At 50.7% G+C, this 22,121-nt stretch overlaps 2 protein-coding genes across 5 annotated transcripts in view; one reads left to right on the top strand and one right to left on the bottom strand.

Annotated features, from left to right (window-relative positions):
- Nucleotides 1-1,392, top strand: part of Ccdc167 (coiled-coil domain containing 167) — an 80,903-nt gene extending 79,511 nt beyond the window's left edge. Inside the window, 1 exon segment of one of the 2 annotated variants that reach the window (NM_001109548.1) lies at nt 706-1,392. In NM_001109548.1, the coding sequence (NP_001103018.1) occupies nt 706-809 (104 nt within the window). In that variant the 3' untranslated portion in view covers nt 810-1,392. 2 annotated transcript variants of the gene reach the window in all.
- A 566-nt stretch (nt 1,393-1,958) lies between these two features.
- Nucleotides 1,959-22,121, bottom strand: part of Cmtr1 (cap methyltransferase 1) — a 43,486-nt gene continuing 23,323 nt past the window's right edge. The window contains exons 10-27 of one of the 3 annotated variants that reach the window (XM_087597416.1): nt 19,138-19,336; nt 18,001-18,119; nt 15,673-15,769; nt 15,230-15,362; nt 14,112-14,291; nt 10,890-10,946; nt 10,331-10,388; nt 9,684-9,752; nt 7,793-7,924; nt 6,960-7,082; nt 6,364-6,455; nt 5,776-5,844; nt 4,917-4,964; nt 4,204-4,316; nt 3,683-3,791; nt 3,091-3,209; nt 2,839-2,997; nt 2,354-2,430 (exon numbers count right to left, since the gene is read on the bottom strand). In XM_087597416.1, coding sequence (XP_087453542.1) covers nt 2,354-2,430; nt 2,839-2,997; nt 3,091-3,209; nt 3,683-3,791; nt 4,204-4,316; nt 4,917-4,964; nt 5,776-5,844; nt 6,364-6,455; nt 6,960-7,082; nt 7,793-7,924; nt 9,684-9,752; nt 10,331-10,388; nt 10,890-10,946; nt 14,112-14,291; nt 15,230-15,362; nt 15,673-15,769; nt 18,001-18,119; nt 19,138-19,336 — 1,953 coding nt within the window. 3 annotated transcript variants of the gene reach the window in all.

Here is a 22,121-nt window from a genome sequence, read left to right as displayed (position 1 = left end):
TCCTGCCACCTGTCAAGAAAATGGTTCATTTTTTTGTCCAAAGAAGGAAGCAGTAGCAAGGGGGCCGTATTCTTTGGGGTGTCTCTGGGCCTTCTCCAGAAGAAAGGCCCACATCCAGACACTGGATTCTGCATCTCATGCCCACCCCACCAGAACAACCTAGACTGGGAGTGGTGGGGACAGTCCTTACTTGGGGCAGGAAAGGCATTGTGGGTGGAGCAATGCTGCCACCTTCTGGGTGCTGGAGGCAGAGCCCAGTACCCCTTGCCCTAAGGCTAGGACTGTGGTCTGCAGAGAGCTCCTCAGATGTGTCTATCCCACCTCTGCTCAGCCCAAAGCCAGCCGGCAGTTCTCCTCTCAGTCCATTGCACAGGTAGAGGTGTTGGCCAGGACGTCCGTCTAGCCTTTGCAAGGTAGAAGCTGTACACAGTGGTGGCTGGGTATGAATGCACTAAGGAATAGCAGATGCCGTCTAGTTAGCTTCAGAGGCTCCCAGCCATGGCTTCCAGGGCGGCCTCTCACAGACCATTCTGTGCTCTGCACTCACAGAGGCATGGTTGAGCAAGTCAGGCCTGCTCTCAGGTCTAAGTCTAGCTAAAGGATTACAGGTCTAGGCAGGTCAAGGACAGAGCCAGGTTTTGGGGTGACAGTGGCTGAGGGGAGAAGCAGTTAGGTGGCCTCAATGTTCCATATTTTTCCTCCCAGAGAAGGAGCTAAAGCTGCTTCGACAAGAGAACCGGAAGAACATGCTACTCTCGGTGGCCATCTTCATAGTCTTCGCCCTGCTCTATGCTTACTGGACTATGTGAGTCAACCATCCTCAGCCAAGCAGGCTCCCTTCTACTCCCTACCCAGGGACGGAGCAGCCTTTCAAGCTCATGACAGAGCTGGAGGCCTTCCCCTTGGTTCCCAGCAGCTGTGGCAGAAGGGCATGGCACTCCTCCTTACTGCTTAGGAGAGAGAGAGAGAGAGAGAGAGAGAAGGGCAATAAAGAGCCCAAGGCCCTGCTGTCTACTGAGTAAATAAATACTTCCTGCTGACTAGGCGAGGGTTAGCAAGGGAGGCACTCTAGTCTCAAAGATGAAGGGATGTTCCAAAATTTTTGTGTACAATTCAGGAGGGAGGGAGCCGTGCAGCTGTGAGGGCAGGAGCCAAGCCACCTGCAGCTCCAGCCCCATGCCCTGGGCCTGTGATTCCCACTGAAGAAAATGCAGCACGGGAAAGGTGATATGGGCTTGAAGTGGAGGTTCAGGGTCATGTGGAATGATCTCCTCTTCCAGAGAGAGACAGGCAGGCAGGGCCAGGGAGGCCTGCAGGTACTAGTGCCAGCAAGAGCTATGGCAATGACCAGACTGACGTGTGGTGACAACAGCCAGTGAATAGGATGGGACTGACAAGGAGGAGGCCAGTCAGGAGCAGCGGCCAGGTTCTACCCTACCTCCACTCTCAGAAGAGGGTCCTGAGGGAGGAAGAATGCAGCAAATACACACGGTGCAGCCTTGGACACTCAGCCCAGCACAGTATGTGATGGTCAGGGGAAAGAATTCTCCCTGGAGCTCATGGAGACTCAGCCTCTCCTCAGTGCAGAACATGGCCTCTTGTGGAGGGAGGCTAGCCAGAGTCAGCAGAAGCTCCTTTCTCCTGTCCCTGGTCTAGCGACAGTAATTGGTCTGAAGTCTTCGCTATGTTAGTGACACAGACTGATCCTGGATTGTCACAGTGCTACCACGGAGTGAGCTATGTGGTTTATGCAAGAGAAGGAAAATAACTCCCCACCCCTCTAGGCTGGAAGGCTCCTCCATCCCCCAATCCCTGCTGTAAACAGGAGCTGCACCTTGATGTCTATTGGGCTCCCTGTCTATAAGGCAGCAGTCTCAGGAGGCTTGGATTCCACAAACCCTCCCCTTCCTCAACCACACAGCACTGTGGACAACAGCAGCTTAGCACAGAGCCACACAAGCAGTAAAAATCTGTTTAATGATCCAAGATTCTGAAAGACACACTGATAGACCCAGAATTGGGTGAATACGGCATCCTAGCATTTGCTGCTGGCTTAAGGGTTGAGGGCTGGCGGAAGGGACCTCCCATGGTGGTCAATTCCAACCTCACAGGTGCCTCAGTGCCCTATCTCCATGGAAACCAGTCTGGCACTGGCATGGGGCCCTAAGGAGCCTGCATGAACATCTCTTGAGATAGATTTCCCATTGGAAACAACCATAGGTACCCTTCCCAACCCAAAGCTGTCGCCATTCCTCCCTCTTACAGAGACAGGAAATGGAGTGACGGAATAGAAACAAATCACAGAGCAGTAAGTACCTCCTAGTGAAGGGGAGGGAAGCTGGAGCCACCACGCTCAGAACTCTGCCAAGAGCTTCAGGTGGCCTGGACTGCTAGAGGGAGGGCTGGTGTTACCCCTACCTTCTGTTACTGCTGAGAGGAAGAGAAAAGGGCAAGTTTTTAGGCTGCTCCTTCCCCAGAGCTGCCCAGTGTTTAGAACACAAGAGGTGAGAACTCAAGGAGCAGTTACATCCAGTACCCAAAGCTCTGATGTTTGAAGGGCACTGGGCCCACACTCCTTCCTGACCTGCCAGGACAAACTCCAGGATTGGGGTGGGGAAAAGACCACAAGAAACAACTTTGATTGGTACGACAGGTGCTCCTGGCCAGCCCGTGATGAAGGGGCTCCACATTTGGCTAGCCTAGTAGAAGTTGGGCAGAACAAGGAGCTGACTGCTCTTGGGGACAGGAAATGGAACTCAGAACACTGCCGAGTCCACATATTACAATGGGAATGGCTGGGCCCAAAGCCTGCCACTCTGGCAAGTGCTAAGCACTGACCTGCCCCGAGCAGCTGCTTGTGAGGCTGCCTGCTGCTGGTGTCAGCTCTCAGGCAGCAGAGTTCCACAAGGATACGTCCTCTAAGGTCCCAATTGAGCTCCTTGGGAATGGAGAGGAGCCCATCTCCCTGTGACCAGGGAGAACAGTCCCAGTGCCTTTCTAAGAGGCAGAAGGAACCCAGTCACTGGGCCCTGCCTTAAGAATGACAGGACATTCATCAGGTGGAAATCTAAGGGCCTAGAGGATTGTGACTCTGGATGAAGGAAAGGACGTCCTCCTTGGACAGCTTGTCTGGATCCTGGGGCTTCTGGGAATCGCGCATATGGAAGCCATCTCCCCACTCCCAGAAGAGCCGGGTGTAGTAGCAGGTACTATAAAGGGGCAGGGAGGGAGCGGTCAGAGTGCTGTACCGAGGTGTCCTGTCTCTGGCTGGGTGCTTTTACACTGGGTTGTCAATGCCCCTCTGGCATCTGAAGGTTCCAGCCAGTAGGCCCCAGCTCCTCCCATGCTCCAAGAACTTTTACTGTCACAACACCAGCTAGACCACTGGTGTTCTAGCTCACCTGTTCTGCTTATAGAAACAAGTGCTGGTGGCTAATTTGAGGCCCTGTTGGGGCTCTGTAGCAGCCTATGTCCGACAGCAATCTGACCAACATGTCTTAAGAGGGATACCTGGGACTGAGTCCTAAGGGGCGAGTGCAACAGCTTCCTCCACACTCTTTCACAGGCTCCCCTCTACCACCCAGCCCGTCAGCTCTACCTAGGCTCTGGGTGAATCAGGTCTGTACTAGCAGCTTCTCTGCGTGGCAGTGATGGGTTCAAGCCAGTGGAGGGTGGTACTTACTGGAATGGGGCAATGGACTCTGGGGGGAGTGTAAAGAAGGACTCGCCGGTTTTCTTGTTGTAGAAGAACTTCTTCTTCCAGCCCTTGCTGAATGCCATGGTCCACGGCTCTGAGGGGGAAGAGGGCAGGCACTCAGGACAGTACCAATGGAGATGGGTCTGTGTCTGGCCAAGGATACCCGTCCTTCCTCCTGCTTGATCCTTCCAGCTTCCAATGGCCAAAGAGGATGGCAGATTATAACTTCCCTAAGGCCTATCCTGGTCCTCACCACTACAAGGGTGACATCTCCAGCCTATGGGGGTACGTAGTGAGTCCCATGCTTACCAGCTGAGAACACCATACGGGCATCTAAAATTTCATCTCTCCCTGCCCCCAGCCAAAGGCCCAAACAAGCCCAGTTTGGGGGTGTTTCTAACAGGTACCTCAGAAATTGCCAGCGGACTGCCGTCCACCTCAACAAGGAAATCTGAGTGAGTCGGCCTTGCTGGGTAAGGGGCAGGGAATAGTCACTCAGTACCTACCAGTCACAGTCCTGACAATGTAGACACCTGTGGGCACAAAGTGCCGGTCGTCCCGTCCCGTGTAGCTGAGCTTTGGAGTGCCGCCAGAGCCTTTGATGAGCTTCATTTCTAATCTGGTTTCCCAAATGGACGAGCATCGGGAAGCACATGCAGGGGGCAGAGTTGGACATGCTAGTGTTAGTCTCTGGGGAAGTCAAGGTGACACTAACCCCACTGTTATAGCCTGGCTTGGCAGAAGAAACCCAAGCACAGACCCTTAAGCATACTGCTCCAAGTCACACTAGGGAGAGCTCTGCACTCCCAGTCAGGCAGCAGGTACCGCTCTCACTGACACCAACAAGGGGCAGTGCCACTTGGTCTTCAGATGACTGCTTTAGAGCTCTCACGGTCGGACTCACTTGCTGAGTGTGGTAGGCATAGAAGGTATGGAGCACACACCTGTGCCCCTGCCCACTCGGGGCTCAATCTGTGAGTTGGGATTTAGGGTTTCAAGCAGCTTGGATTATCTCTGCTCTTTCAAGGTCAATCTTAACTATTCCACTATTCCAGTATTAATTCTGCCCGTACCTCTGCCTGACACGGAGTCGCCCCGCTTCCTTGCTGATGGGCGCTAGCTCACAGCTGGGACTCACTAACCCACCTGCAGATAAAGTGGGTCTTGACTCAGCTGTACCTCCCACTAGCAACCTAAAGCATATGGATGAGTCACTCACCTGACAAAAATCTTCTCCATCTCTTCTAGCCGGTACACCTCCTTCACCCTGTAAGCAGAGTAGGTGACAGAGCTTCCTAGACCTGCCCTTGTCCTCAGACCCTCCCTGCAACCAGCAGTCCACAAAAATGAGGCTGCTGAGCCTGTGGCACTGCTGTCCTGCAGCCTTGCCTAGGTCTCAGAGCTACCACGCAGGTGCCTGGGGCTGTGTCAGGAGCCGGGATTCAGTAGTAGGTCCTGAAGACAGGAGGTTAAAAGAGGAAAACTATGCAGGCACATTTATTTCTTTAACAACACCTTACCCTCAAGTGACCTTTGCTGGCACTGCGGGCCACGGGTCCTGTCTACATGGATGTTAGACCTTCCCATAGCTTGGTAATTCTAAATGGCCCCGCTAGTCCTATTCTTCTTGCAGGGTATAGGGCCCTAGTTTGAGGCCCAGCCCTCCACATCTGGGGACACCAAACCTGCCTTGGGTAAGCTGCCTGTTGAAACCAGCAGGTAGGACATCAGACAGCACAGGTGAAGCTCACTTCAGGCTGTCCTGCATTGGATTCAAATCTAAGTTTATCTGATGAGCATTACCAGGACTCTGCTAATACAGGAGTAAGCCTCTGACCTGGAGAAGGTGGTCTGCTCCATCTCCTCTCTTTCCGCCTGCCTGGAATTTCCCCCCTAATGCTTACAGTTGACAGGGCTCTCCTTCTCCTCAAGCCCCATCCCATAGGGCAAACACATGCATCTCAGACTGGGAAACCTTGACCCATCCTACCTCGAACCCTGTCATGCCGCCTAAGGCAGGAAAAGTAAGCAGCAGAAAGCTACAGCCCCAGGGGTTCTGGGAAGAGTGGCTCACTCACCTGATAGGATTCATGTCCGGTCGGCTGGGCTTAGAAACTGCTTTCACAAATTTCTCAGCAAGCTGAATTCTACAATCCAGACAGAATCCTTATAGGTAAGCTGGGGACCTCACCCCTGCTAAGGCATTTCCACCAGACAGATGAGAGGACCTGAACCTACACAAACCATCCAAGTGGCAGCATTCGTGTCTCCCAGAGCCCAATCTGCCTAACCTCTGGTTTTCCTAAAATGTGCTTCCCCTGTGTTCCGCCCTCTCCATGAGGACTGAGTGTTACAGCACACACATGCTCTGTCACTCTAGCCCAGGTATGCTAAACTGAGACTACCCAAACTCTGGCCATGATTTTTAGAAGAAACCCTCCCTCTTCAAACAGGATTACCCTTGTTCAATCTTTACACAAAAGTGACCTCAACAATCTAAGCAGCTGTGGATGGCGCAGTTGCTGGGATCTGGCAGCTGAGGCCCATGTCTCAGCAAACCGCAAGGCCAAGTGCTCTTTCCTTGTAGGCATGAGTCGTCCTGCCCTCCCTGCCCTCCCTGCCCTCCCTGCCCTCCCTGCCCTCCCTGCCCCGGGGCCCAGGCCCACCGCTGGTTGAAGTGCTGCTCTCGGACGTCGCTGCCATTCAGCACCAGGACATCGAGGATGTGGATCGCGCTGATCTTCCGCTGGGCCTTCCCCTACAATGACAAGCATGCTGTCCGCTGGGCAGGCCGGCCTGCTCTGCCTGCCCTGTGTGCCCTGCTGGTCTCCAAGTGCCTATGTCTAAGCAGGGGAAAGGTTGCATCTGGTCCTGAGCAAAGGCTAGATTAGGCTGAGAGCAGGCTTTAGGGTGTGAGCCTCAAATCCAGTGAGGCTGCTGCCATGCTTGCTCGGCCAGAGCTAGCTTCTCACTGTGGCCTGTTCATATGGAATGTTCTGAATGTCATCCTGTAATAACTCAAAGTTTCCAAAATGTCAGTTCTCCTTTCCTAAGGGATTCCTGGTTATGAACTAAACTGGCTACTAAAAACGCCTAGTAGGATCAAAGGACTGAAGAAAGGGTTCTGAGTCTGCCCTTCCCAGTATCTCCTACAGCACAAGGCAACTCACTATGGGAGGGGCTGTTCTCCCATGAAACTAAACTAAGGTGAAATGCTAGTCCTCCTGCCTCAGAGCCATCTGTGAACAAAAACCCTTCTGACCTCTCCTTTTAGCTCATGCACAATTTCCACACAGAGTAGTGTGTCCCGGGGCAGCTCTGTCTTCAGGTCCAGCTTCACCCAACGGTCTGATTGGCGGCCATCCCAAGTGTAGATTTGGGACTTCTGCAGGCAGAGAGAAGGGAAGACATGGAGACTAGGGAAGGAAGAGCTCAGCCTCAAAGCTTTTCTGGGTTGGCAGCTACAAGAGACAAAGGCTGGCTAATGTCATGGCAAATGTCTACGGGAGACGAATTCTGTGATACTTCTCTACCTCCACCCCAAAAAAGACCTTCATCTAGTTTGATATACACGTGGAGGTTAGTATTACAGGAAGAGAAAGCAAAAGGAGAAGACAGTGTGGACACAAAGACGTGACTTGGGAAAAGTCAACTACTTGGCAGGATGCAAGGTTGAAGAGCACAAAAGCTGCCGAGTCAAGGAAGAGGGGAAGCTGACAGGCCCGTCCTCCCTCCCTGCATTAGCCCCCAATGGCCCAGAGGAGGAAAAGGGGTGTTTTGTGAATGGCAGGAAGGACTGCCGAGACCTGGCCAGGACAGCCAGATGCCCTAACAGCGCTGCGTCTCAAGAAAAGCAACACCTTTCCTTTCAGCCAGGCAAAGTTAGGCAGTGGGAAAGAAACAAATACACAAACAAAAGCAAGAGTGACTCACACTTGGTAAGCTCTGGACAAGAAAGAAAATAAGGTTTCCAGGAAACCTTCTCTTTGATGCCAACAGAATGAGCACATACTGTGTCACCAGAAGCTGTCTACATCTATAGACAGAGGGCACTGCCATCACCCCAAGCCAGCGAGAGGCCAGCTGCCGACTTACCCCCAAGCCCAGGAGGAATTTCTGCTCGCTGCCAGACACCATGCAACGATACTCCAACACAGGCCGGATCTTCTCCAGGGTTTTAGCAGTGAGCAGCGTGGGCTTGTAGCTGAAGATGTTGATGTCAGTGTCCTATGGCACGGATCAGAGAAAACACTGCTGGGGCAGGCTGGCAGAGGTGAGGGGCAGGAGCCATCCGCTCTCCGAAGCAGGCTCTCCTGCTCCCTCTTCTCTACCCAGCCAATCTTCTTTAGGACTATTAGGAGAAATGAAGAAAGAACACAGAATCCAAAGTACAAATGAATTTACCAGAGCTAAGGGAATGTCACCAGGATGCCATACATTCAGTGGCACTGAAAGCAAGGATTCTCCAGCAGTTGGTCTGAGAGCAGAGAAGATCTCTCTCTACCTCATTCAAAAAAATCTCGAACCTCATTCTTTAGTCTTTGACCCTCACAATACCAATACAATTACCACAACTAGGCCAGCCTGAAGTGATGCCCTGGACAAAGCTGGAGGGTGATGGCAGGAAACCTCAAGACTAGTTCACCAACAACAGGATGGAGAAGGTGCTTCAGGCCAGAGCCAATGTGGCTGCTGCCTCGGATCACCCCACAATCTCCCCTGCAGACAAATCCCTACATTTTAAAGAGTGTTATGGCCAGCTGACACAGCCATATCATCATCCACTGGCAACAGCAGAAGTCATGAAGCCAGCAGAGCTGTCCGACAGCAGGCTGAGTGGAGCACTGTGATCACTGTCATTCTGTCTCTCACTCTTAGGTTTGGGGCGCTGTTGCATTCTGGGGGACTTCTGCATTATGATTTGTCTTTTCCCAAGAAAACTATGTCTGAGTCTCTTTAGGAAAGCCCTAAACTTGCTGTCCCTTCTGCTTTTAGGAAAATAACTATCTGGCCCTATTTGGTAGTGTTCCTTATGTGCTGGAGACCGTGATAACCACGGGTCAGGAAATGCTAGGAATATCTTTATCAGCCAAGCAAACTCAAACAGTCTAAATGGTACAGGGTGAACTTAGAGATGGTTGACAAACTAGCCAGGAGAACAGGTTTTAACAATACGCTTAGAGCTCGCTGAAGATGTAGTTTAGAGATACGGGGTCATACAGACCTTAGTGAAAGACAGGCAGACTAAAATAACCTCCTCCTCCTTTATAGATGATGATGAAAGGATAGAAATAAAAGGAGTTAGGGGTTAAGATATTTTCTGTTTGTCTGGCCACTTGGAAACTAAAGTTACTGCTAGCCTACAATCAAGTTGTCCTATATGAACATGTTTGTTTGGAAGATTCTCAGAATTGGGAGTTATAGGGGTGATAAGAATAGAATCTCGGGGTTGGGGATTTAGCTCAGCGGTAGAGCGCTTGCCTAACGAGCACAAGGCCCTGGGTTCGGTCCCCAGCTCCGAAAAAAAGAAAAAGAAGAAAAAGAAAAAAAAAAAAAAAAAAAAGAAACTCTACTGAACTTGTAACCCATGTCCATACACAAAATGTTATAATCTGTACTTCTTGGAGAACCATTAGTCTGCTTTTGCTCTGAGATACCCGTATAAACAAACACCCTGACTGCTAGTCAGTCAGTGCTGCGAGATTCCGCTGACCACACCACCTGACTCACTCCTTCCTTATCTCTCCTCTTGGACCACCCTGTCAATGGCTGAGGCTGGACCCTGGTGGCCAGCACACCCTTTGGTAGCAGAAAGCTGTCACCTGAGGAGCTCTTGGGAAACCCTACACACTACAGCTCACTGGGGACACTAGACCACCCTTTTAGGGCCAAGGCTGACACCTTCCCAGTCCTTACAGAAGCCAGGGTGACACTGTCCACCCTAGAAAAAAGGCCTCTTATGTGTTGCCATATGAACCAGATTTACCTTGATTAGTTCAAAAAACTTGAATTTTGGGTCTGAAGGGGAAGGAGCAACTCGAGCCCGGTCTGGGATCTGGAAGGAGATAGCAAAGGACTTTGTAAGTATGTGGGTGTGGTACCTGCCTGTGTCTGTGTTCCTGACATGTGTGTGCCTGGTGCCTGCCGAGGCCACAGGAGGGCATCAGAGCTCCTGGACCTGGAGTTAACAGGCAGTTCAGAGTTACCACTGGGGTGCTGCAAAATGAGCTTGGGGCCTCTGGAAGAGCAGCTAGTGCTCTTAGCTGCTGAGCCACCTCTCCAGCTCTGGCTTTGGTTTTTAAGTACCTTGTGGACACACTGTATGAGGAGATGGATTTAGGCAGGGGAAGAAGAGGCCGCATGCAAGCAAGTCTACATAGCAAGAAGCTGGAGGTGTAACACTGTCAACACAACCCAAGCCAATCCTTCCCTCTCCAGGTACCACTGTGTGGGGCCCTCAGGATAGCAGCAGCCCACCCACACCTGTGCACTTCTGACTTAGTGCTGGCCAAGCTGTCGAGAGCCAAAGAGGTGACTTGCAACATGCCAGGGAGCTGGGCACCCTGTAGGTTGGGGGTGAGGAGTTAAGGTGACAATCCTGTTCCTGGCCTAGAGTGACAATGGGCTGCTTACCTCCCACAGCTGGAGGCACTCTTTCCGGATCTCTGCCTGCCTGGGCTCGCTCAGGGTCCTGGGCAAGGAAAGCAGAGGAGATTAAAGCTCTAGGGGCCTTAGATGACCTAAGGCAGCACAACAGTGAGCACCAGAGTGCAGCAGGGCCGGCCTCCACAGACAGCTCGGAATTCATGCACTGAAATCACTGCCCTTCCCCACCAGCATCCCCTACACACACCCTTCCCTCCACCCACCAGCACATTCTCATCTCTCCTTTGTTCTCAAAAAGTCCCTAAGCTGATATCCCACCAGGCAAAATGAACCCACCAAAGTGGCTTTTTAAATCGCTGTTAAACAGCTGACTGTCACAGAGCAGTGGTGACAATTTTTAATGCCAGTGCTCAGGCAGCAGAGGCAGGCAGATGATCTCTGAGTATGAGGACAGCCAGGGACCCAGAGAAAATCTGTCTCAAAAAAAACAAAACCAAACAAAACCCAAAAAAGGAGAGAGAAAAGCGAGCTGGTGGGAAGAGGAAGCCAGAGCTTCCGTTGAGACTGGTGACTATGTAGCACTCACGTGTCCTGTACAAACGCATGGATCTTGGCCAGCGCTTTGATCTGTAGGCTGCAGTAGCTGTGAAAGAGCAGAAGAACACGGGCGTCAGCGCAGCTGCACAGCCAGAGCAGGGCCGCCTGTGTGAGGAGTCACGTGAGCTAAGTGGGCCCACCCAGCAGGTACACGGTACCCCAAGACCGCAGAACGGAGCTGAACTGAACTCGGGAGACACTCGGGAGTACAAGTCCCTAAAGAACTGACCAAGCAACAAAGCCCATCCCCAGTTCCGGAATAAATGCTGGTTAAGCACTGGCAACTCACCTGTAACCTAGCACCGGGGTGGAGACAGGATTCCGGGAGCAAGCGGGCTAGCTAGACTAGGTGAGCGTGGTGAACTCTAGAGTCAAGTGAGAGACCCTCCCTCAATACCTAAGGTGAAGGCCTCTGGAAAACAACCAGAGGAAACGACACACCATGCACAAGGAAAGAATAACAAAGCCGGGTTGGGGATTTAGCTCAGTGGTAGAGCGCTTGGCAAGTGCAAGGCCCTGGGTTCAGTCCCCAGCTCCGGAAAAAAGAAAAAAAAAAAAAATAACAAAGCCGATGGTGGGAGCTAGAGTGGCTTAGTGGTTGCGAACACCCAATGGGAACATCAGGGGTGGGTGGGGTGGGGTGGGGTCCAATGCATTCAAGATGCACAGACACATAAAAACAAAAGGAAAGAATATAAATAGTTTAAATACAGAAGAGTGAGCTTCCCATCAGAAGAAAGGCAAGAAATGTGGAATGGTGTATCTTTAAAGAGGTAAAAGAAAAATTCCATCTCCAATTAAAATGGTCCTCAAAAATAAAAGACATGCTTTCTTGTTTTCTTTCTTTCCTTCTTTCCTTCTTTCTTTCCTTCCTTCCTTCCTAAGGCTTGTTTTATTTTCATGGCTGATCATGTGAGGCCATAGCCAGGCCACTGTATACAGACATGAGGGAAGCTTTAAGTCTTGGTCTCTTCCTCCTTGGACATAGTCTTGATGATCTCTTCCTTCTCAGCCTGGAGGCTGATCCTCCCAGCGCTTCTGTGCTTCCTTGGTCTTAGACCTGCGAGCCTCAGCCTGGCCAGCCAGGAGCTTCTTCAGGCCTCGTCTGCCTTCAGCTTGTGGATCTGCTCCATGAGAATCTGTTTGTTTTTGAACACATTTCCTTTGACCTTCAGGTCCAGGCTGTGATACATAAGGTGGTCAGTTTTCTTAGGTTCCCTGTGTCTCCTGAGAAGCCTTCTCACCCAGGTCACCTTCTTGGGCATCCGAGCGTTGGCAGTACCCTTCCTCTTCCCTATGCCCATATGCCTGCCCTTCTGTCAGGCCGAGGCGTTCTTCGGCAGCGAGCCCAGGAATGGACAGTCACAGGCTTCCGATGACCGTCCATCTTTGATCAGCTTCCTCATCTGCTGACGCGCAGGAGTTGGCATTGGTGATTTCGTTGGTCTCACTGGGATCCAACCAGACAGACCTTCTTTTTACCACAGCGGAGGATACTAGAGGCGACCGACCCTCTTCTGTAGCCTAGCGTACTCACGGCTGCGGAAGGAAAGCTGCTCCGTTGTTTCTTGAGATAAGGTCTCTCTGTGGAGATCTGACTGGGAAGGACACAGATCCTCCTGCCTCTGCCTTCTGAGTAGTGCGATTATTGGTGCACATGGCGATGCCTAAGAAATGCCTTTTTAAATAAATGAAAGCCGAGGAGATTGTCTCTAAAATAAACCCTGAAGGCTGAAATGGAATGACTGCAATAGGAACGTGGTGCTTCAGGAGGGAAGCAACACCAAGGACAGATAAGACACTGTGACCCCAGCACTCTGGAGGGTCACTGAGGCAGGAGGATAGCAAATTCTAACCAGCTAAAGCTACACAGAGCATGCAAACTAAGACTTTTTTGCAGAGAAATGAATCATTTACCCCCCCCAAAAAAAAAAGAAGAAGAAGAAAAAAAAAGCCTAATTGGATTTCATTATCAAAATTGTAAAGTTTGAGATAGTTAACCTGGAAAGGGAATAAAATTGTCTCACTTCACAGAGGACATGCCACTGGATCAAGATAGAAAGCCCGGAGATAAATCCTCACTACTGCTAATCAGCACTGCTAATGAATTGGGAAAGTGCGCCAAGGCCATTTAATAGAGAAAGGACAGTCTGGAAGATCTGAAAAACATTAACTAATGCTATATCCAAAAAATAATTAAAAATAAATATCTCAACACATGAGCTAAACTTATAAAATTTACAAGAATATACAGGGAGAAGCCTCACACTAGAAGTACAATAATAAGAAAATGAGTAAGCCAGGCCACACTGATGTTACAAACTTCTGTGCCAAGGACATGACACAGCGGAAAAAAAATGCAGACCAGGAAACAGTATTTCACATTCAAGTCTAGTAAGAGATTAATGCCCAAAATACATGGATAGCCCTTTAACTCGGTATTATAAAAACAAAATCAAAACTAACACTTAAAAAAGTCTGAAGAGGAGAAATGACCAGAGAGACGGCTTACCAGTAAGAATGTGCACAGCAGTGGTCAGGTGAGGTGGCACACATCTTTAATCCTAGTACTTGGGAGGCAGAAGCAGGTAAAACTCTGAGTTCAAGGCCAACCTGGTCTACAGAACAAGTTCTAGGATAGCTGGGGCTACAAAGAAAAACCTTGCCTTGAAAACCCAAAAAACACAGTGTTCATGCAGAGAACTCAGGTTCAGCTCCCAGCACCCATGTGGGGTGGTTCACACCTGCCTGTGACTCCAGCCCTGGGGGAGGGTGGAGGATGGGCTGTGTCAATGAAAGAAGAGGAAAACATCGCTGTCCACCACCCACCACAGAACCCCTGAGCTGACAGGGCTGGGCTCCTACAGATCACGCTCTGCACTTACTTTCCGCTCATCTCCCGCCTTAGTCTTCACAAAGCACCAGCCACGACCTTTTTCAGATTCTACTGATTAAGGGATCACCCTGCCTCCAGTCCACGGGCTCTCTTTCACCCTTAGTCCCAGGTCCCTGTGGGCACGGCTGTGGAGCCAGGGGTCCACTGCCTCCTTGTAACAGAACAGAGTAGCCAAAAAGCAGTTCAAAGTCCTAGAATGTCAGAGCCAGCAGAGTAAGCCCAGGTGACACAGCGTTCCAAGACACAGTGTGTCCTTCATTCTATTCTCTGGCGTCCGGAACACCCCAGCAGTAGCAGCAGACACCAGGTGCTTACCTCTCATTAGACCGTATCATGTAGTCATTAAATTCATGGTCGCCTTTGATCACTGACAAGGGAACGACCAGGTTGACATCGGAGTCGGTGTTGCGAAGCTGGTTGAGTTGAATGTTCACGGAGAAGAGGTACTCCCGGACATCATCTATGCCCACCTTCAGACCTTTGCACACCACATACCTGTAGGACACACCCTGTCATTCCAAGGAGCAAGAACCTTCTCCCCACACACTCCTTCACCCCAACGCTGCAGCCTTTCTATTCAGCCTTAAGCCTAATTCAAAGGGCAACACACACTGTGCCTTAAAAAAATGTTACCTCAAGTCCTTTTCACAGTAACTGGTGGCATATGCTTTAAATTCCGCTTGGGAGGCACAGGCAATCAGATATCTGATGGTCAAGGCCAGCCTGGTCTATGTAGCAAGTTCCAGACCAGTCAAGAACACTGTAAAACCCTATCTCAAAATAAAATACATCAACTCTTTCCCTTGTATGTGACACTATGTCCACCTGTGAGGTGTTCCCAACTGTCCTGCACCAACAGACATGACTTGGAGAGGCCTTATGGACATAAAGGATCAAAGTCTCCACTGAAGTCTGCACTTTAACAAATTACCTTGTTTTCTCTGTCCATGGGCACCTGGACACCTGCACACCTCTGTATGGCAACCCCCTTCCCCAGTCCTAGCCTATCCCCTTTTAATGTCTCCCTCTTCCTGGACCAACATGAGAATCCCAGACTGAAGCACGATAAACACAGCTGTGGAGGTGGCAGTCTGAACGACCTGACGATGACCACTTAGACCAAGGACCCCGGCTTCTATCGGAGACTCACACCTCTAAAGTCAAGTTTTTTTTGTTTTTTTTTTTTTTAAATATGAATACATTGTCGCTGTCTTCAGACACACTAGAAGAGGGCATCAGATCCCATTACAGATGGTTGTGAACCACCATGTGGTTGCTGGGAATTGAACTCAGGACCTCTGGAAGAACAGTCAGTGCTCTAACCTTTGAGCCATCTCTCCAGCCCCTAAAGTCAAGGTTTTTAATTAACAGTGGGAGAGTTCTTTGCGGCTGGCGGCTGACCGGCCGGCTGGCTAAGAGAGAGGAAGCCTTACCGCTCCGAGTTGGCAGGCCTGCTGGTGACAGGTTTGAAGAGACACACTCGTTCAAAGCAGCAGTAGAGCAGATAAATGAGGCCCACACTGAACGGTGTGAAGAGGTCAAAGGTTTTGCAGACGAAGTGGCCCCCTGGAATGGAGACAAAATGCCCAGGACAATGAGTGGCTATTGCAGGATGTGGGGGAGATCACCTCAGGCAGTAAAGACAACAAGCCCAAGGTAACTTATGAGACAGCCAGATGTAGACAGTGCTTTGGGGGGGGGTCCACCTGCCTTTCCCTCCCTGTGTTCCTGCTCTGGTCACCAGCCACCTGATACAAGGTTTCTGTCTATTTTTCTCTCCTTTTAAAACGTCTTAGCCATCCCATGTATGTGCTCCTGTCTAATACAAGCGCGCCTCAGTGGGTCCTTGGTGAGGAGGGAGCTGCGGACACATCACCTGTGCGGACTACAGACAGGGCCATGAGGAACTGGCACAACAGGAGCTGCTTGCTGAGGATCTCCTGCAGGTTCTCCTGCCCCTCCACAGAAAAGCCCTGAAATGAGAAGACAATCCCGGAGAGAGAAACCGTAAGGACTGAGAAGCACAGCCCTCCTCAGCTTCCTCAGGAGCCGCCATCCAACTGATTGGCACTTCAATTTCTGCCAGAGTAGCATGGTCAGTTACTGCTTAACTTGGATCACATTCCTGCTCTATCATTCCTAAACCACAGGACTAAGTCTGCTTTTCCAAAGAAATGGTCCAGACAACTTTGAATTCCACATGGGAATCCAGGGACAGCTAAGGCAGAAGAGAGGCCAAGTACTGGCTTTATCATTGGTGAACCAAGAGATAGAAAAAGATGTGTAAGTCCTAAGAAGACCGGAGTAAACATCAGGTAACTACTCTGCTGGGCTCTGCCACGGTACTGACCTCTGAAGTTCCCAGGCCTGACAAAGATTCGACCAAGGATTTCCTTACAATAACCACTACTCTGCCTTGGCTGTGGGCCCTTCCTTCCAGCTGGCACACTCTCAAGGCCAGGGTTTGCTCCAATGCATGCTGGGGTCCCAGAGCACCTCCCTTCAGCAAAGCACTGCCAGGCATGAGCCATGCATACGCCAAGGAAAGGAGGCAGGCAGTGGAAGAAAGGACTGGTCTTAGTGGGCATGGATCAGTTACAAAATGATAAGTTCTGGAAATGAGTTACACAACAGGCTGAATAGACAAACTACTCAACTTAGGACAGACCATGTTATAACTGTACAGCGGAGAGCAAGAACGCTAGCTTTTGTTCAGCTGCCCCCATAGGCCAGATCTCACTGACACAGTCCTATTAAAGGAATGTTAACCACTGTCTTCCAGACTTAAAAGATGTTTCTCAAAGTCCATGTTTGTTTTAGAGCTAACTAGGAATTCAAAAGCAGAGCCAGGCACAGTGGCACATGCTTACGATTCTAACACTTGGAAGGTAGAGGCCGGAGGATCAGGAGTCAAGGCCAACTTTATCTTAGAGAGAGTCTGAGGCCAGCCTGAGCTATTTTGAGACACCGACTGAAAAAAGAAATTGTAAAGTAAGAGAAAGGAAAAGACAAGGGGGGGTGGGGTGAGCGGGAATATATTCAATGTACAATATATATAAACTGGTATGAAAATATCCTGTGTAACACATTACCATACATGATGAACATTTGAAATAAGTAACAGAAATAAATCAAAAGGCCAGGCCAGCCCTCCTGCCACCAAAGCAAAACATCCATGAGCGTGCGGCCCTGCTGTCTGCTGCAACGAAGGCAGAAAAGACAGACTCGGTCCCACACGTCTGCTCAACGGGCACAGCCCCTCCTCTTAGCCTGCGCCAACCCTGTCCATCTGCTATCCTACTGTGTACAGGCTTCAGGGAGTCAGGACATCCTCAGGTCCCTCTAACACGCTGCCTTCTTCCACAACAAAGAACTCCAAAGGCTCTTGTCAACTCCAGCTACGTATCCTGCAGCAAACGCCATCCTGTCTGTCCTTTCTCCCAAAGTGGCTCGCATGACAGGGCTCACCTGGAGTGGGACATCACTGGATGAGAGAGGGAGGGAGGGAGGGCCTCTGCTGAACAATGTGGTGGGAGGTTCTCTCTGCATCCCAAGTGGCTGCTCAGGGAGACCCCTGAAAACTCACTGTAGCTAGCTAGCCAGGGGCCCCCATGGCTTCTGTGCTGCTGCTGCTGCTGCTGCTGCTGCTTAAGAATCCGTCAGTGCATGCGAGGCTCGGAGGCCACCTGTAGACAGCCCCAACAGCAGCAGCCTGGACGACAGTGACGACAGTGAGCCTCCCACTCAGTTCTGCCTCGCTGACCACAGCTGGGGTCCACACTTCATCAGCCCTCAGCAACTAGAGGCCTTTTTGTTAGCAAAGTGGGCTCAAGCAAATGTGGTCACAACAAGAGAATCCTTACAAGAATTGTAGGGAAATGTATAAAGTAAATAAAACGCACATCCCCACTACATGATGTCAAGTTCACATTTACTGGGTCAGCTGCAGAGCAAAACTAAAGCGTTTTTCAACGGTGGCGGGCGCTGGGGGCTCCGCAGCAGAGCATGCACTAAGGAAGCCCAAGGCTAAGGACTGACACCCAGCACAGCAACCAAACCAAGCTAAACTCACACACAACATCCCTAAAGCACCTAAATTCACACACGACATCCATAAAGCACCTAAATTCACACACAACACCCATAAAGCACCTAAATTCACACACAACACCCATAAAGCACCTTCACAGGGGCAGTCACCTACCCCATCTGCCATCACAAAGTGGACGCCCTTGCGATCTGTGTTGTCCAGGACAAAATTCCGAAACGCGTTGATGTTCTCTGGACGGGTGATGTCGCCATCTCCATCGACCCCACCCTCACCTGATGGGACACAAGAACCCTGTGAGTTATCTGCTTCCGACAGCTGGGCCGGCGAGAGCACACCCTGCTCTCAGAAGCCACAGTTCAAAGGGAATTGACCAGTCTAAAGTTGTCAACTGAAGCAAAGGATCTTGCTTTTCAAAGCACGTATGTTTAAAAAACCAGTGTTAGCCAGGCGGGGCTCAGGTCTACAGGTATTCATGAGGCTGAAGCAGGGACACTGCCCATAAACTTAAGGCCAGCCTGGGCTACACAGGGAATTTTACGTTGGCCTAGAATACAAAGTGAGACCCTGACTCAAAACATCAAATCCGGGGGGTTGGGGATTTAGCTCAGTGGTAGAGCGCTTGCCTAGCAAGCGCAAGGCCCTGGGTTCGGTCCCCAGCTCCGGAAAAAAAAAAAATCAAATCCTAGCACTTGGGAGGCTGAGGCAGGTGGAGGATATCTGAGTTGAGGCCAACCTGATCTACACGGCTGAGTTCCAGGCTAGCCAGGGTAACACAGAAAGACCCTTTGTCAAAACAAGAAAACAGGCAAACAAAGAGAGTAAAACCAAACCACGAGAAAAGAAAACAACCACCACCTCCGTAAGAACCGCTAGGAAGAATCTAGGACTTGCTGGTATGTCAGTCTGAGTGTCATGTGTCAGGGCTGAGGGACTGTCGCAGCTACCATGTGAGCTGTCTGCCAGTAAGTGCAGTTCATACCAACGCAAGGGCTGCAGCTGGGCTCACGAGCTGTTTGCTAATGGCTGCCAGTTTTCAGCTAGGAATCAGGCAGTTTCGTTAGCCCCATCACCACATAAGAACCACCATCCTGCAAGGAGGACTTTGGTGAGGTTACCTAGGGAGTGCAGGCTGTGGGCTAAAAAAAAGATACTTGAGAGGGATCCAGGACCCTTGTGCCAGGCTCTGTGAACCCTGGCTAACAGAATAGGAAGAGCACAGGTAGCAACAACAGCTTTGGCACAGAAGCTACAGTCACAATTCCTAGTCCCCTCCCTGTTCGGTGTTCCTACCATAGTAGGGCTCGAAGAGCTCACTGGAGGCGGAGTAGAAGTCCTCCAGCTTGAAGTCATTGGGGCCCTTCAGCGTCATCCCAAAGCCTTTTGCGTGCCACTTCCTCCTCCACAGCACATACTCAGAGAAGCCACCTGGGCCTGCACACACATCAGCAAAGTACAGAAGGTCAATGTCCGACTCCTTCAGCAGCGGCTTCTGCAGAGAGAGGTGGGAGAAAGGAGAAAGGGATCAGGTGGCTCAGTGAGGAAACAAAAGGAGAACTCCAGGAAGAGGAGAACAGAAGCACTTGATCAGCAAGCATGATCAGCACTCCCTCCCTCCCAGCCACAGCACACAGGACATTTCCCTCCATCACCACTGCCCACTGGAGCTTCCTCACCCAAAATATCCTGAGCACCTTTTCCACAACCAGGCCACCTCACGGCTCCTCAGACAAGCACCTCTGTGGCTATCTAAGTGGGGTCTGCACGTCTCAGGGCTGTTCCCTCACCACAATGTGCCTTGCTTGTATCCTGGAGAGCGCAACACTGCAGACAGGAGCAACACCGAGACACACAGCCACAGTGCGCAGCAGCTGGGTCAGAGTCTAGGAGGCCCGAGCACTGGACGTCTACTCTCCCTGAGCAGCCCCAGTCTGGTGGCTGCAGCATGACCCACCGCCCAGCTCCAAGGGCCTGCCTTCCTACAGGGCAACCCCAGTCTTCCTCCCTGGCTCCTTCTCCCCTGGTGTCCCTCACCTGCCTTCACTCTGTGGTAAGTTTACTCTCAGATAAGAGCTAGCATCAGAGCGCGGTTCCTGTGCTTTTCACATAGCTGCCAGTTTTATTGACAGTTTGCACAACTGTGGTGGGGCTGTCAGAACTAAGAACCAGGACTAGCACAGCAAACTCCAGGCTTCGGACTTCTCTGGCATCAGCACACCACACACACATTTCCTCATTCTATCCTCCTTTATCCTCGGGCCTTTGTCCAGTGCATGCTGGGAGCTGCTGAGGCAGGCAGAGGAGATGCTAGTCTAATAGCAGTGGTCTCTGGGGACCCTCTGAGCCCCCACACCATATTAGGACTGATGAGACAACGACAACAAAAAGAAAATCACCTGACTTTTTATGATAGTATTTTTTTTCTTTCTCCTTCTTTATGTGGGGGTGGTGGTTAGGTCAGAGGCAGTTTGAGACAGGGTTTCTCTGTGTAGCCCCGGCTGTCCAGGAACTTGCTCTATACACCAGGCTGGCCTCAGACTCAGAGACCCGCCTGCCTCTGCCTCCCATGTGCTAAGGTTAGGGACGTGCTCCAGCAGCAGCAGCCTGGCTAGTGACAGTATTTGTTCACCTCAGGTCACTTCAGCTTTAACCGAGAACTGACACGGACCCGAGCCCTGGTCAGCAGCAGGTGCTTCAGCCTAACAAAGGCCGCCCTGGGCCAGCACAGTAACCCACCAACTATCTATACTAGAGACACACGTCATCTGCAGAGATGACACTAAGACAATGAACTGTAAGAGTGGGTAGCCACAGAAGCCCACAGCTAGTCTGGATCTGTGAGTGCTTCCTGCCTGGGGACGACCTCGGTCTCCCTTTTCTACAGTCTGGGCAAAGCTGGCAGACTGCCCAGGATTGTGCACTAATAGATAAAGAACAGAAAGCTTAGAGTTCTAGGAAAACCACACATCTGCACTTGCAACCCTATCACTCTTGGGTGTCAAGGCTATCCAGTGAGCACATCTCTAGAGAAGGTGACTTTAGCAAAGTAAGCCTCACTGACCTGTAACAAGCCCTCCCAGGAACACTGGAACCTGTCAGCTCTTTCCCAGCCTACTCACTACTGTACCCCAGGATTCTGGAGTGGATTCTGAAAATCCATTTGCCACTCGTATACTGGGATTATAGTCACTTATACACACACCCAAGAGACCCAGTGGCATTTGCCAAGAATATCATGTAGCACTTTGCAGTCAGCAGAGTGGGTAGAGGCAGGTACAGTGCTATGTCTAAGCACTGTAAACATTGCATAGAAGGAAATCCATGTTTCTCAGCACAGGAGCCTTAGCCCCAGGCTCCAACCTCTTTGGCCAAAGGGAAGGCAAGAAGCTCAAGGACACAAAGATTCTCCACGAGGGGCCTAAATATGACACCATGCTGTGATTTCGAAACCAGTGGCTTGTAGATGCATTATATTGTACATATACCGTCCAACACTTGGGAGGCTGAAGCAGGAGGATTATTGTGAATTCAAGGATAGTCTGGGTTACACGGCAAGACCTTGCAATAATGAGACAAGGGGCCTGTCCAGAAGTCGGCTCAAGAAGGAATAGCTAGTTCTTAGCTCTGCCATTCCCTCACTGTGCAGTCACGGGCAAGCACTATCTGAAGCTACTCAGCTCAACTGTTCAACTATAAATGGGGATGACTGTAGGTATTTCTCTAGGCTACTATAGGATTAGAGAATTAATGCCACCAGTGGCAAAAGTCTTCCTACACTCTAAACTACCCACAAATACAAAGTGGCACTCTATTCAACTAGATCGGCTTCCTTAGAGTCGAAACTCCAGTCATTTCCCTTTCTTCTCCTCTCTCTGCCAAGTGCAGTATTACTCATAAAGTGGGCCCTGTTGATGCCTCCATGGCTACTCACAAGGCCGAAAGGGAACACCCACATTCACTGTCTTCCAACACACGTCATACAGGCTTCTCTTAGATAAATAAAACCCTCAGCACAAAATCCTCCTCTTTCCTTCTCTATACCCCAAGCTTCCAGTTTTTCAATGCTTAGTCAATAATTTGTCTGACCTAAAACACCAGGGCCCAGAGTGCCTGTGCTTCCGGCCACTCCCACGTCTGTTGGCAACCACTCCCTGAGAACACACTAGGCTCGGCTTTTACTCAGGTTCTCAGGGAAGATAGAGATCAAGAATCATACACCAGGCACTAGAGAGGAACCACTTTTCATGTTGAGAGTGCAAAGACACACCTCTGACAGG

This window comes from Rattus norvegicus, chromosome 20, assembly GCF_021556685.1.
Source record: "Rattus norvegicus strain SHRSP/BbbUtx chromosome 20, alternate assembly SHRSP_T2T, whole genome shotgun sequence".
In the NCBI taxonomy this organism is placed as follows: Eukaryota; Metazoa; Chordata; class Mammalia; order Rodentia; family Muridae; genus Rattus; species Rattus norvegicus.
This window is presented reverse-complemented; position numbering and strand designations above follow the sequence as displayed.